This window comes from Tachysurus fulvidraco, chromosome 11 (genome assembly GCF_022655615.1).
Source record: "Tachysurus fulvidraco isolate hzauxx_2018 chromosome 11, HZAU_PFXX_2.0, whole genome shotgun sequence".
Lineage (NCBI taxonomy): Eukaryota > Metazoa > Chordata > Actinopteri > Siluriformes > Bagridae > Tachysurus > Tachysurus fulvidraco.
Genome location: NC_062528.1, coordinates 14646961 through 14661883, shown reverse-complemented (window position 1 = coordinate 14661883; position 14923 = coordinate 14646961). Strand labels below are relative to the sequence as shown.

The 14923-nt window shown below is 37.4% G+C and overlaps 1 protein-coding gene across 2 annotated transcripts; it reads right to left on the bottom strand.

Moving 5' to 3' along the window:
- Positions 1 to 9339: 9339 nt before the first annotated feature.
- On the bottom strand, positions 9340 to 14543 carry rhoub (ras homolog family member Ub). Of its 2 annotated transcripts, none has more exons than XM_047820857.1 (3): positions 14152 to 14543; positions 12839 to 12894; positions 9340 to 10955 (listed from the first exon to the last, which is right to left on the bottom strand). In XM_047820857.1, exons 1-3 carry the CDS (start codon positions 14348 to 14350, stop codon positions 10500 to 10502), a joined length of 711 nt encoding a protein of 236 aa, XP_047676813.1. In that variant the 5' UTR covers positions 14351 to 14543; the 3' UTR covers positions 9340 to 10499. The 2 variants fall into 2 exon arrangements, with proteins under 2 accessions (XP_047676813.1, XP_027003850.1); XM_027148049.2 differs by having other exon boundaries at positions 12839 to 12897; positions 14152 to 14539.
- Between the last annotated feature and the right edge of the window lie 380 nt (positions 14544 to 14923).

Below are 14923 nucleotides of genomic sequence, written 5' to 3'. Positions count from 1 at the left end.
AGAGAGAGAGAGAGAGAGAGAGAGAGAGAGAGAGAGAGAGAGAGGTTGTAAATAGAAAAAAATAAGGCTGAATATGCACTCCTGGGACAATGTCTGAACCTGCTTTTGTCGGTCAGGCTTGTAAAGAAAGTCTAATGGTCATCTACAGATAGCTAGCAATCTAAGAGACATTGCCATAAAAGACAGCCTAAACAAACCATTGAAACCTGATTCAGAAGCCTGCTATACTAAAACCTGAGGAGTTATATGTGTGGGCCAGATCCTGTGATTGTGAAGGAGCTACAGAATTCACAATCTTCATTAGTGTACTTTACAAAACACTCAATATAGAATTTTAAGTTGATGAAGTAGATCCAGGGTAATTACATGTTTTACATAAGAGTGGGAACGGACACACACGGCGCACATTATCTCATGGAAGACTCATTTGTTTGCAGTCGAGTCTCTTTACACAGCTATGGGCCACATGTGAAAGGCCAAGGTCAACATACCTTCTCATAGAAGGAAGTTCCTCGCTAATGAGGCTAATTACAAGACGGGGTAAAAGGGAGAGTATGAAACCCTTTGCTGTTTGTTTAACCAGCATTCCTACTCATTCTTAGTCTTTCCACATCCGTTTTTCTCTAACCAACAGTTAATAGTTATCCATATTACTATTCTACTTACTCATAGAAAAGTACAGCCCATACAGGCAAGAACACGATGTGAACACGTCAACACACCCCTTCTTCCTCACTGTGCCTTTGAGCAAGAGGCAAATTATAATAGCAAGCATTAGCGTCATCACCACTTACACATGCTTAAACGGCACTAATTGAACTTCACCTTTATGTTGTGAAAACAGTTTTTTTTGAATACCTCACCCAAAGTTAATCACTGTAAAATTTTGGAAAAAAGAACACTTCCTATTGAGCCTGTAAAGCCAATTCAGCTAGAACAAAGTCATTTCTTTTTCAAATAAAGGCACGTTTAAATACCATCTTCCTTCATCTAATCAGTATTTTTTCCCTTAATTCCACAGGGACACATCAGATTCTCTAACGTCATGTGAATTGGGCATGATATCTTGGACATATTATAACTCATGTGTGGCAAAATTACACCAATATGTATTTTCATATACAGTATATAATATAATATAATATAATATAATATAATATATGTGTGTGTATATATAATATTATATTTATTGCATATATAATATATTGTATATATAATCTTTCTGATTCTGATTCTGATAAAGTAATAGAGGAATGTATAAAATTGCTACTATCACTTCAGCTGATGTTAACATTCTGGTATTTACTTGCTTGTGCTAATGCTAAATTCACTAGGTTAATAAATAAATGAATGAATGAATCAATCAAACAAGTATACTTTCTTATTGCTTTCTTAAATATTATTGCACTAGAACTTTCTAATGCAGATGTCTAAGCAAAAGAGCTTAGCACTGCGACAAAATCAGAGCATTTTTGCAAACTAACTAGCGTCTAACTGAATAGTTGAAAAAATGTATACCTAATAAAAAGTAATTACTGTTAAAGATAATTATTTTAAACCACAGTAGAAAAAGTGATGGATTTTGCAACATAATGGGTAAAAAAGAAAAAGATGACAATAAAAAAAACAACAATTAAGTCTCCACTTCCTCTTTAAAGATTCAGTAAGGCATTAAGTCGTTGTGGATGATTTCATGATTGGGGTGTTATTTTTGTCTCACTGATATTACATTTACATGTATGGAAAGTAAAGAAAAGAGATATTTTAAACATAGGTAAAGTGTCAACTCCCAATGTTGTGCAGGTTGTAGATTCATTTACTGTAAATAATTTAATTTAAATAATTTAGTGTATATACAGTAAATTATTTAGATTAAATTATTTACAGTAAATGAATGATGAAAATGAGACGATAGATCAGAATATCAGTATTCATTTCAAATAGCACACGAGGATGTGATAGCTTAGCAGTTAAGGTGTTTGGCTAATGATTGGAAGGTTGTGAGCTTGAATCTCAGGTACATCTCAAAGTAAATTATTGTGTTATCCTAGGCGCTAGCTGACCGCTAGATAGTTTTTATGATAAGAAAAAAAATCAATGCTGTTTCTCATTTAAGAGCAATAAAAGCAATGAAATGAAGTTTCCTGAGATGGGTTAATGTATTCTTTAAGAATCTTGAAGAAATGTTTTCTTAGTTTTAATATTCAAAAATTCACCAGAAAAAAGCCTAAGTGTTAATATTTTAAAGAGATGACAAAGCATCACTTTAAATGATGAAAGTATTATTTATATACAATATTGTATTTCAAACACATCTATCAGAAATACTGCAAATAAATGTTGAGTTTATCACCTAGCTACAGAGTACAAGTCTAGCACACTGATAAAAGTCTTTACAGTCACATAAAGTTCTTTCCTGCTTGCTAAATTTAAATCCAAGTGAAACACAGCAAAGGGAAAGTCCAATGTTCTTCTATTGTAAATTATTGTATAGCCCATAGAAAGCTAGAAAGCTCTCTCTCTCTCTCTCTCTCTCTCTCTCTCTCTCTCTCTCTCTCTCTCTCTCTCTCTCTCTCTCTCTCTCTCTCTCTCTCTCTCTCTCTCTCTCTCTCTCTCTCTCTCTCTCTCTCTCTCTCTCTCTCTCTCTCTGCTCACGTCTCATCCCTCTGTGAGGTTTCACCTGACCTATGTGACCCACACTAATCATTGTTTTCTAGAAAAGGAGAGATGGGGATAATCTGACAAAAGAGATCAACCCACAGCTTTAGCTTAGTTGCAAACAGAATGACTATAACATAAAAGGAAAATAAAATATGCTTAAGGGCCTCTCTGTGAAACTTTTCTCATGTCCGTCAGGAAGCTAGGAAATGATTCAAGGACTCCCCTAATTCATCTTCAGAATATAAAAGTACATAGTAAATTCAGATTGACAGTACAATATGAAAATGTGAATGAATACCTTTTGTAGCACAAAACACAATGCAGCTGTACCAGTGCTTTAGAATCTTTGTTTCTGTAAATATTTTTAAGCTTTGGCCCACCGTCAAAGAACAAGTGGGCAACGAAAAGCGAATGGGAGATATAGATTTGCACCAGACACTCATATAACTGCACAACAAGGGGACAAGTGAATTATTTTCTAAGTACTTCTCTGTCAATGACTAGCAACATTCAGAGCCTAAAACTAAAACGTGGGAGGATTATGGAGAGGGGGAGTTTAGGACAAAAGCATAGAGACAAAAAACATACTTCATTTATAATGGTGCTAAAGCACTGCACAATCAGTCAACTGAATCACACTTGGAAAAAAAAACATATTTACTGAGAAACATACAAGCACACACATTTCTAACATGCAATGACCATGAGTGAGATGATGCCAGTCATAAGTCAAAAGAAAAGTCCTGTCTTTTTTCCCATACAGTGAAAGTCACTGAAAGATAAATGTACTTTGAGGAGATATGTGACAAAAAGAGAAAAATGTAATCATCATCAAAATTGTTAATTAGAAATTTAATTAATAATAACAGCATAATAAGTAAGGGTTCAGTACAATGTAAAAAAAAACATAATTAAAGACTTTGAATCATGGTTTAGACCTTAATTTTCACAGCCGGTAGCTTAACTCTGACTTAATAGTGCACATGTGCAACACATATCCCTGAAGGCATGTTGTGAAAATGTTACTTTTACCCTATGTAGGTTTTCTTTCAAATAAAGGCCAGAAAAACTGCCCCTTTAAACGTAAACAGACTCTCCAGTCTTTCCTTAACTACCCCCTTTTCCTTTCAATTGGGTCCCAATGGCTTAAAACAGACATGAAGTCTGGACTGCGTCTCTGACCACAGACATGCTAACGGACAGGGAGCATCCTGTCCAGGGGGGAGTGTAGGGTTTGTCCTTGGGAGGTTCAGCAATGAGGTCAGAGGACACAAGCTCTGTCCTCAAGTTTCAAAGGCGTTTGAACAGGGCAGTGCAGTGGGGTCAGTTAGCACCGACCCCTATCGAGGCATGGCACTTCTTAACCTGACAATGCACACAGCTAACTAATGCCTTCCCCTCTTATAATGGGCTGTAAGTGGAAACGATTAGCTTGCTCGTTTTGTGGCATTTCAGTCTTCGTCATAGAGTCCTGCTGTGGAGACTTTGTACATGTGCACACACAAAAACACAAAGCTTAATTTGGTTTAACAGCAATAGGAGGAGCTGGCAACCCTTTCATCAATCAGTCAGCACATTTCACCTGCACGTTTGACCTGTATAAGCAAACAAGGCCTCTGTGGAAGTTTACCACAGGGCATTGCACAAGTTAAGCCACTGGCTGTGGATGTAATGGCTGTTAAAAGAGCACTGGATCTGTTAGTTCAGGAATCAAAGAGGAGATGAGAAAAGAAAAGGACATTGTTGAAGCTTTGCATGGTGGATAATTTCTAAAGATTGTGTGGTGAAGCTATGTTGAGGCCAAATGAAGGGTAAATTAGGCTAAAGGTAAAAGTATTGAATGGCCATAAGAGTAAAAGAGGAAAATGGACAAATTCAGGCATGCTTCACACAAAGGTTAATTTGTGAATGTGTTGTGCACTTTCAAGGATAGTTTACTCAATAAAGGATAGTTTATTAAATGTGTCATGTTGTTAGGAACAGTTGGGAACAATCAGACAACTAGAGATTCTCCTGTATTACCAAGTGTTCTCTTGGTGTTTCTTTTATGTAAACACTGCCAGGTCTTTTTCCAATCTTTAACTACCCAGGTTTGGCGAGTCTGTACCCAGTGCCCAGCTAAAATGAGTGGAACTCATTGTGGTCTTGTACAGTTTTAGTCCATGTTCCTCAAGGTTTGACATGTTGTGTATACCCTATTTCCATAATTTTCTGTTGACCGGCAATCGTTCCCCAGAATACTCCACATTTATCAAATGCATTAAACTCTGGAAAAAAGTGGTTTTAAAGCCGGCTATGAGGATTCCCAGACAGTGTGGTTTTTAATTATTTTATATCCTAATGCAAATGTATGACATATTCTCTATTCTAAATTTGTCAGAAAGGTTCAGATTAGGACACTCTTGTAATAGAAATAGATATAAAAAGGTAATTCAGCATGCTGCGAATACAAAAATACACAGTGCCAGTTTGGGCCCAGGATTTGTATATAATGTATATGTATGTACTTACAGTATTTTGTGTGTGTCAGTTAATGGTTGGTTCAGAGAGATAGTCCAGTTAGCACCAGGAAGTATTAGGGGAAGCCATGTCTAATGTCTGGATCAACATGAAGAACAAGCACCAGTTATCAGAATAAGGTTTAACTGCTGTGAAGTTCACACATATGTGTTATGTAGATCAGGCTGGGATAACTCCATGCTCTTGACCATGAGAGTTAAATTGTCCTTACAAATATATTATAACAACATTTACACTTACAACACTTTTAAATGAACTATATTAGTATAAGTAAACGTTTTCTACATTTCCCTATGACGGACAAGTAAACTTTTACAGATAAAAAGACATAAAAGCAGCTGCTTTAGTCACACAAAAAAATACAATACACAAAATGAACATCTTTATAACCCACTTACCGACTTTACAATATATCAATTGTAGCAGAGTACTGATTTATAATCCCACAATCCTCAGCCATTTAGGGATATAAATCTACATCTAGATCCGGATTTCAGTAAAGCTGCTTTGTGATAGTGTCTATTGTTAAAAGTTCTATACAAATAAAACTGAATTGAATGAAATTAAAATATGGTCAGATCATACAAAGAAAATATATAAATGACTCAATTCATGGGTTCTTTGCATCTTTTGTGGTCCTTAGCTTTTGGCAAAGATTTGCCTGCTGATTGGCTTGTTTGTCTTAAAAGACTTCAATACAGTCTCAGACCTGGTCTATGAAAGCCGTTTATGTTTCTCCTGTGCAGATTTGTACATGTGAAACTGTACATGATCTCTCTAAACTTGATGTGTTGACTGTCTATCTGATTTACAAACAGAGGAGAATGCTTTGATGGCATGAGATCTTGGCAGAAGTTGATGTTCTATCTTCCATCATCTGAGAGATAAAAGACAGCTCGTTTTTGGCTGTCAAACAACGAGGACAGAAAAGCCAACAGTTCCACCGGAGGTTTAGAAAGAGAGAAAGGGTAATAAAGAGAAAGTGTATAAAAAAAAAAGGAAGAGCAAGGTTTGCATAAAAGCATGCAGCATGACATGACATGATTATTTTAAGTCTGTTAATGATTAGCTTAATATGGCAAAATACTTATATCAAAATGTGTATATACTTACATGGAAAGATAGGCTGAGAGAAAAACGTGAGAAGAGAAAAGAGTAAAAATCAACTGCTTGTAAGAGAATGCATGTTTTCTGTAAGAGTAATGTACATATCAAAGCTACACACAGAAACATACATGAATACTTACATAAAGACACACACACAAAATGCACATGCACACCAACCCTTGTATGGTCACAAAACACGAAGCAGTCTGCATACTCACTTAGGATGAAGCAAGAACATGTCTCACACGCCATCCAATAGTTGCAGAGCATTTACAGAGAGGTTTTGTTAACCGTAAACCTTATGTGGTTGTCCTGTGAACACAATGAGCATAAACACTGTAACAGTTCTGCAACTTTTTTCTATCAATGCAATGAGACATCAAAGCAGTGACTTAATCAGATAGAACACAGACTAGTAAGAGACTAGTTAGCTTGCAATACTGTCCAGTAATAAACCAGTGTAATGAGACAGACTGTAGGTCAAAGGCTGTGTTATTGTCCCTTAGGGATGGGAGGAGTGGAGGACACCACCTGTCCCTTGTATAGCCGTGTTTGTTTCTGAAAAAAATAACGGCGTGAAACCGCTGTACCCTCAAAACTGTGACCATGTGTTGTGAAACCAAACCCAGACATGATGTGCGTCTAAGAGGAAAGCCACATTGAGCGCTGTATCATTTGAAACCAGATTTGTTTCAGGAGCAGAGCTTCACACATGTGACCCACTTACTGCTGGCCCTAATCTTACTAACAATTCTAGACACATCACATTCACGTCATGCCTACGAAAATGCAGACTAATCCTAAATTCACCTATACAAATCCACTCTGTGAGATCAACGTGACTCTGAAGAACTTGATTTCTTCAATCCAGGCTGTGACAGCAAGAATTACTAGAGGTAACATCAGTGCTAAGGATGGATTACATGCTGTTACATATACAAAGAGATATATACTAAATATATACAAATGTACTAGAGACAGATGTTCATGAAAACGACTTTTTCCTACAGTAACTGTGTGAACATTACCTGGAGCTTTTGACATATATGAAAATCTTTCTAATTAATTCTCCAATTTAAACAATAAAACAGTGTGGATGTGCTTACTTAGTTTCTGTTACAACTAATTTATAAATCTAGCTTTAAATTGTAAATCTAGATCTATAATTTCTAGCTGAAACAGCTGAACATTTTATGCTACTGTAAAAACAAGAAAATCTCTTGTACATGTGTAATGGTTTCTTGAGGTTGAGCCCATCTGTCCCTCTGCCTGTGTCGCTTCTCCTGCCCATCTGCCTCTCACTAAAAAAAATGAACGGGGGACAAGTGATTATTGTATCCCTTGTAAAAATCCCTTTACTCTCTACATGAACTTGAACTCTTGAACGGTTCAGCATAAATCGAAGCATCTCCTGTTTGTAGTAATCACATATACACTACAAATATCGTATAGAGGTTACTTTGAAAAAATGTTGGAATACTCCTCAAAGATATTTGAATATTGGTTACGGTGGGTATCTCTGGATGCTTTACAAATCATTTCTATTTCATAATGCTAAATTCTTATTAGAGATTTTTACTGCAATTGGATTGCTAACTAAGCAAAAGCAGTTCATATAAAAATGGCTCGCTTGCTTATGAAAAGCATTCATTAAGATTTTCCTGCATCTTTGTTTGGCCTTGAGAAAATACACACTATATTGTTTTAAGTTGTTCTCCTCTGCAATTGGCTTTTGACTCAGACAAAACAAAGCCCCGAAATTGCTGGTGTAGACATAATCACAATGGAAGTGCTAGCCACGTAGTCGTCTTAAATTAACGCTCCGTCAGACAGTCAGACAATGCAGGGGCTGGGTACGGGCCACTCGTTTCAATATAACAAACTTATAAAGGTTTGTTTTCTGAGAACAAAAAAAAATGTCATTTTTACTATTTATAACAGCCTCCAGTAGAGATGTTTGAGATTGATTATATAATCTTATATAATATAATCTAATAATATATAGATTATAAATATAATAGATTATATAATCTTAATCTTATATAAGATCATTATAAAAAAAAGATTTCAGGGTTGAACACAAAGTTTAAAAAAAGATGTCATTTTCAATTTTAGTTCAAAGAAGCAAGTTTATTTGCCATAATAAACCATAACTGAAATGTGTACCATAGGGTGTGATCATACACGAACAGAAAGAATTACATAGTTATAAAAATGTATAAATCTACTTGGATTTATAGTGATAAAATTATGGCACTGACACATATACTGTACAAACTAAGCACAGTCAATGTCATTTTAACTGTTTGATAAATCTTTGCTGTACGGTTTATTGCTATAGGTCTTCAAACATTTCATAGAGAAAATAAATGGCTTCTGAATAATAAGAAGCAAACATGTCCCATTCATCGGATAACCAACACAATTACATTTAGACCAAAGTGAGAAAATGCAACATGGGAACTGCATATTTAGGCTGGTCACACGTCACAATACCTCACTGAGCATTAAAGCCTGTTGTACCACAATGACAAATGTTAAAGCCAGCGTGTTAACCAATAAACCACCCAAGAGCACGACCATGACCATGAAACTGAGGTGACAGAACCATGACAAATAGTCTGGTGCTGGTCAAATAAACCTGATCCAGTCATCAAAGATTTAGTGAAGATACCTGCAAAAATAAATTATGAAATAAATGCAATAAAACACCTGATACATTTTCCTTGACATTAGAGAAGAACTGATAGTTTGAGTGATCAGTAAAAATGTTCCCGGCTAACGTCCTATATGCTGATGAGGTGACTGAAACGAAACATATTCTCAACACTACAATGTTTTGTCACATGAGAAGCACTTAACACTCCCAGAAGTCTTGACTGAGTGGCAATTAACAGTAACAGCTGTCAAATCAGTAAAGGTGTAAAGCTGACATCATGGTTCCATGAGCTCAAAGATGTGCAGTAAAGAAGTTTAGGGGTTCATAGTGTGATACTAAGCAAAAAGTAATATATATAAACACAATGAAAACAGCTCAGAGATCCAGTGTTGAAATGCAAGTGAATACAGTTACATAAAACAAAACAACACATTCATTCACACATTTAACAGACATAAATAGAATTATTTGTGCACTTGATGCTGTACACTACCATCCAAAAGTTTGAAATCACCTCAGATACATGGATAAAATGATTCGTCTTTGACGTTAGCGCTATGGAACTTTAAAGGTTTTCATTGTTTATGAAAAAAAAAGAAAAAGAAAATTTGTCCTGAAATGTGACTAGAATTGTAAATGATTATTGAGACTACATTATTGAGTTTCTTATTAATAAAATTCATATAAAAAAAGATGTGGATATTATGTGGAAATTCTAGTATTAGGATCAAAAACAATCAAATCTTGACGCTAAACATTGTTGTAGGGCGCTAGGACAGCGTCAATGTCGTAATAAAACATAATAATAATATTAATACGCTTTCCTTAGAATATTGCGAACACCATGGCGATTTTATAATAATGTCCTGCTCCGTGATTTGCCATAGTAATCACCCATAATGCAAAAAACTTGTGTCTTAATAATCCTCTTATAGATTTGGCTGCCATTTTATTAGACAATTGTACATCGATCTATATTGTAAAGTTTTGTAGTGATATAATATATTTTTGCTATATCGCCCAGCTATAATATCCATCACTGCTGTCAATTATGCATCATTTATTGATTAAAATACTTCAATGCTTGTTTGGTTTATTACTCAGGTCTAAACATATTTCACATAAAATAATGAATGTTGAATCAAATGTAATTTATTCTGAGGGATTCCAAACTTTTCAACCGTACTGAATGGCAAAAAAAAGTGAAGCGTAAAATTTGTCTTGATTCTTTTTTAAGAGATCAACACTCGCTTTAGCTCCAAGTTAAATTATTCTTGGAACTGGCCAGAGTTCAGAGTGGCAGAGATAGCTGTAACTATTCAAACAGCTTATCGCTGAGACTTGATAGCTAAAGCTGATACGAGTAATGCTTCAGCCCTCACTTTGGTGAAATAATCTCGCTGACTACACACTGCTTTCCATAGACACACACTTTACACTCACACCTCTGTGAGAGCAGCTCCTGATCAGTCCATCTGCTTGAGGCACTGAATGAGTCAAGAGTCTGTGTCACTTTGTCCATGTGCGTCGATGACTCACAGCTTGGCTCGTGTTATTGGATACACACATATTTCTTCCACCAGGCCTTGGACAGCATCTTCATCTTATCGGCTGTACTGAGAACCTTGCGTTCCCGTCTGGCGCGTCTCTCAGACTGGCGCAGGCCAGCAGAGATGGCAGCGTCAAACACATCTTTAAGGTTTTTCTGCGTCAGAGCTGAGCACTCTACATATGTCACGGCGCCAATCTTGTCAGCGAGGGCACGGGCATCCAGCTCAGGTACAGGCTGTTCACGGCGCCTGGCTAGCTCGATCAGCACCTTGACATCCTGGCGTAGGTCGCACTGCGTACCCACCAGCAGGACAGGGGTGAGCGGACACCGCCGACGGATCTCAGGCACCCATTTCTCATACACGTTCTGGAAGGAAGCGGGACTAACCACGCTGAAGCAGAGGAGCAGAACATCTGTGCGGGAGTAGCAGAAGTGCCTCAGCTTATCAAACTCATCCTGAGAGAAAGACAAATCATGAGAAATTAATATAACTCTATTGTAAAAAGTGTGACTATATCTAATATATGAAAATATACTTCAGTGGTCATTTTTTCTGTAGCGATTACTCAAGCCATGCAACATCAATGTGTCAGGAAAACGGGTGGGATATGCAAATTTGGGGGCATTTCTGCTTTGTATATTTATATAATCTGAGTTTCAAAGTCAAGGTAAATATAAAATGATCTGTCTAATATTTAATACAGAAACAGAGACAGGTGCTGTAAAGATGTCTTTAATTTAATTTGGTTTAAAACTTTCCCACAGTTTTCCCATACAAATCTTTACATGTTCTATTGACAAGGTTTCAGAAAAACTGTAGCAACCTCACGATTCTGATGTAATCCTAAAACCTATGTTGGAATTGTAAATCTATTAAATATATCCATCAACAGCACGTTTTAGAAATTGCAGAACCAGTTAACTCTAACCTATCAAGTTGGCAAAACCTGAAACCTCCCACAAGAACACGGTGTTCAAGCAGCAAGTCTTTTAAACCTCTGCCAAGGCGTGCAGCTCTGGCACACCCTACACCTTTCCTTTATACCGTGCCAATCAAGTAAATTAACACTATAGGTCCACAAAGCTTTAAACAACAGGGACTCTTAAATCTTTAAGAACACCGACTTAGCCTGGCTCTGACAAAAGTGCTTAACCCTTCGCTTTCCGATCTGAAATGCCGCCATTTATATAAATCATCTTGCACAAACTGGTTTTGGTGGACTTACCTGAACTAACATATGAAGTAATCTTATTAAGGAGGACACATTGTTTTTTAGGACACCATTAATAGTATCTTTGATTTTCTGCATCCGCACTTTCGTTTTTTTCCCCCTTTCCTCACCTTTCCTTTTCCTGATACCTGAGAATGTAAAAGTTCTTATCTGCCAACCGTGTTTGCTAAAGCTTGCCTTCCTTTACTGTACTGTATTAGAGGGCAGAGCCTTTTATTGGTTAACCCATACATCACACAAAAGAAAAACTGTTTGCAGAGTGAGATAGTTTCAAGACTGCAAATGAAGAGATTTAATGCAGTGGAAAAAAGGCATAAAGGTAGTAAAGGCATAAACCTGGCACGAGGAACTGAGCCTGGAGGCAAAACTGGTGGTTGAACATTTCTTCTTCTAAGCCTGTACAGCTCATATACAGAAAGGTAGAGAGAAGAATGGGGACAGCTGAAAAGCCCCCCCCCCCCCCATGTCTCTGTGCTTGCCACACAATACGGTGTGCTCTCTAATCTATTTTAATTACCTTAATTACTCTTGCCCTTAATCACTTGTCAACCATTTTATATACCCTCCACATTCTGTACTCCTGAGCTAGAAAAAGTTAGGAGATTGCACCAACAAGGAACAACAGAAATGTGTTCTCGAAGGCAAAGCCTAGGAAAATATATTCTAAAATATGTGCATCAGTAGATCTTCTAGGTTTTGAAACACACACTATAGAATTTCAAGGACATGCCATTAACATTAACCACACCAATGTACCTTAAAATTCTTGTTTAGTTCCTTTTTCTCCGAGAATGTGAATAGTATTACAGAGTCTGTTCGGGGTCAGTTGGAAAGTACACTGCTTCTCCAGGTTTCACTAGCAGTCAGTGCTTATGAACCATCCTTTCTGTGGCCTTGACAGCCCTGAAGTGTCTATAGGTAAAACACTGCACTCCCTTCATGAACAAGTCTGCCCCAGACAGGGAGGGTGCACATACATTCAGGTGAAGTCTGAGGGAATCACTGAGCAGTGCTCCTGTCTGAAATGTCTGAACAGTCTGAATTGTCTGAAGATATGATGCACACATCAGTGTGTTTGAATACAAAGGGCAGTGGAGATGTCTTTACCTGTCCAGCCGTGTCACAAAGTTGCAGTCGTAATGGCTGTCCATCAACTTGTACCACTGCTGCAATAGAGAGACAGAGAGGAAAAGAAAAAGAGGTGAGGCAAATTTGCATCCCATTGACAGACACACACACACACACACACACACACAGACAGAGAGAGATTTGCATGCACTGATTCACCTGACCCAGTAAAATCCAGTGTGCTCGAACTTTCTGCAATAGCTCAGCTAAGGAAATATTCAACCTGGTGAACTGCCTACACACACAAAGAGACTTTTCCTACAGATACAAAGTAAAACCCGCCGGCTTTCTCAGTTGGCAGGCTGCATTGTGTAATTGTGCTCAAATCCCCGTCATCTGATCTGCCTTTGATTGTGCCCTTTTCCCTCTGAAGTGCCACCTGTGCTATTGCACAAGTGACGCAGTTTCGAGATGTCAGATCTGGTTTGAAGTCCTGGACAATTACATCACTCTTAATGCTCGGGGTCACAAACTTTCTGCACCCATTAAAGGTAAAAAAGACAAAGAAACAAAGAAACAAAAAAAAAAAAAACACTGCCACTGTTCAGATATTAAAAGCAATCAAACTGAGCAACTTATTCTTGAACTTTCCATCATGAAAAGCCAAAACAATTCAAAGTGTTAAATGATTGAAAGTATTTTAATCGTGCAGCACTCTTCAGTTTATCTGAATTGCAATTTTGCTCAAATTAAGGAGAAAATTAACTATTTCTTATATTAATAGTATTGAATAGTCTTTAATGTTATATATACATTACATACAATACATTGCATAGACAGACAGACACAGAAAGACAGACAGACAGACAGACAGATAGACATACAGACACAGACAGACAGACAGACAGATAGACATACAGACACAGACAGACAGACAGATAAATAGATAGACACAGACAGACAGACAGACAGACAGACAGATAAATAGATAGATACAGATAGACAGACAGACAGACAGACAGATAAATAGATAGATACAGACAGACAGACAGACAGACAGACAGATAAATAGATAGACAGATAGACAGACAGACAAATAGATAGACAGATAGACAGACAGACAGGTAAATAGACAGACAGACAGACAGACAGACAGACAGACAGACAGACAGACAGATTTAAGGCCAACATGTTCACTGTAATTGTTGTGGGCTCTTCATTAAGGAGAACTGCTGATAAATGAAACTAAACCAAATTTGAGTCAGTGTCACTTTGTAACACGCATATTCTACATTCACATCCCAACACCTGCTTTATAACATCCCTCATGTCATAACCACACGTTTCCTTACCGGAGAAGTTATCGAAGGCAGTCGGCACGTATCTGGTGGGATATCCGTTAGTGGTGTAACTGACCACCAGGCTCGTCTTGCCCACAGCTCCGTCCCCGAGCAGCACACACTTCAGCAGCCGCTCCTGGGAGCCTGATGTCCGGCTGCACGGCGGCTTGTGTGGCGGAACCGGAGGAGCCATTAAAGGGTTATAATCCATCTTTACACACGAAAGTCTAATGAAAATACGGACGATCAAAGCCTCAAAAAGACTCAGTGTAGCCGAATAATCATGATTCCTCCAGCATTGATTGCTTTATCTTGATATTATTCAGTATTTAAATCCAGACAGTAACAGATCCATGTACACCACAGTGAACTACATGCACGCGCTCACTACAAGGCACTTTAAACTATTGCTTTATTTAAATATCCCCACCCCCCGTGGCTCTCCGCCTATCACAAGCTTTAAATCGAGTCTAATTAGACTATCTCCTCCCATATTGTTATGTCGCATGGTTTGAAACGAAGCGCGTGAGGTGCTGTTTCTTTACTGGCAGATAAAACGTGTTAAAAGGCTTTTCACTCGTATCAGAAAGATCTGAAATGTAACCTGTTGAAAGTTTGCATAAATACAGGACTGTTTTGCAACTTGTTTCCAAAGAATTATTAAGAAGTGCAAGGTTATATCATATAGGTTAATTTGCGTATAATAAAAATCTTCAGAATCAGCTTAATTGCCAGGCATGTTTTCACATGCGAGGAAGTTTTTGTTTTAGTGACATAATCTCCA

Coding starts and splice junctions, on each gene's coding strand:
- rhoub (XM_027148049.2), bottom strand. CDS start 14,350: ATGGATTATAACCCTTTAATGGCTCCTCCGGTTCCGCCACACAAGCCG. Junction 12,898..14,151: donor TGCCTTCGATAACTTCTCCG/GTAAGGAAACGT, acceptor TCTCTATTGCAG/CAGTGGTACAAGTTGATGGA. Junction 10,956..12,838: donor TTTGTGACACGGCTGGACAG/GTAAAGACATCT, acceptor TCTTTCTCTCAG/GATGAGTTTGATAAGCTGAG.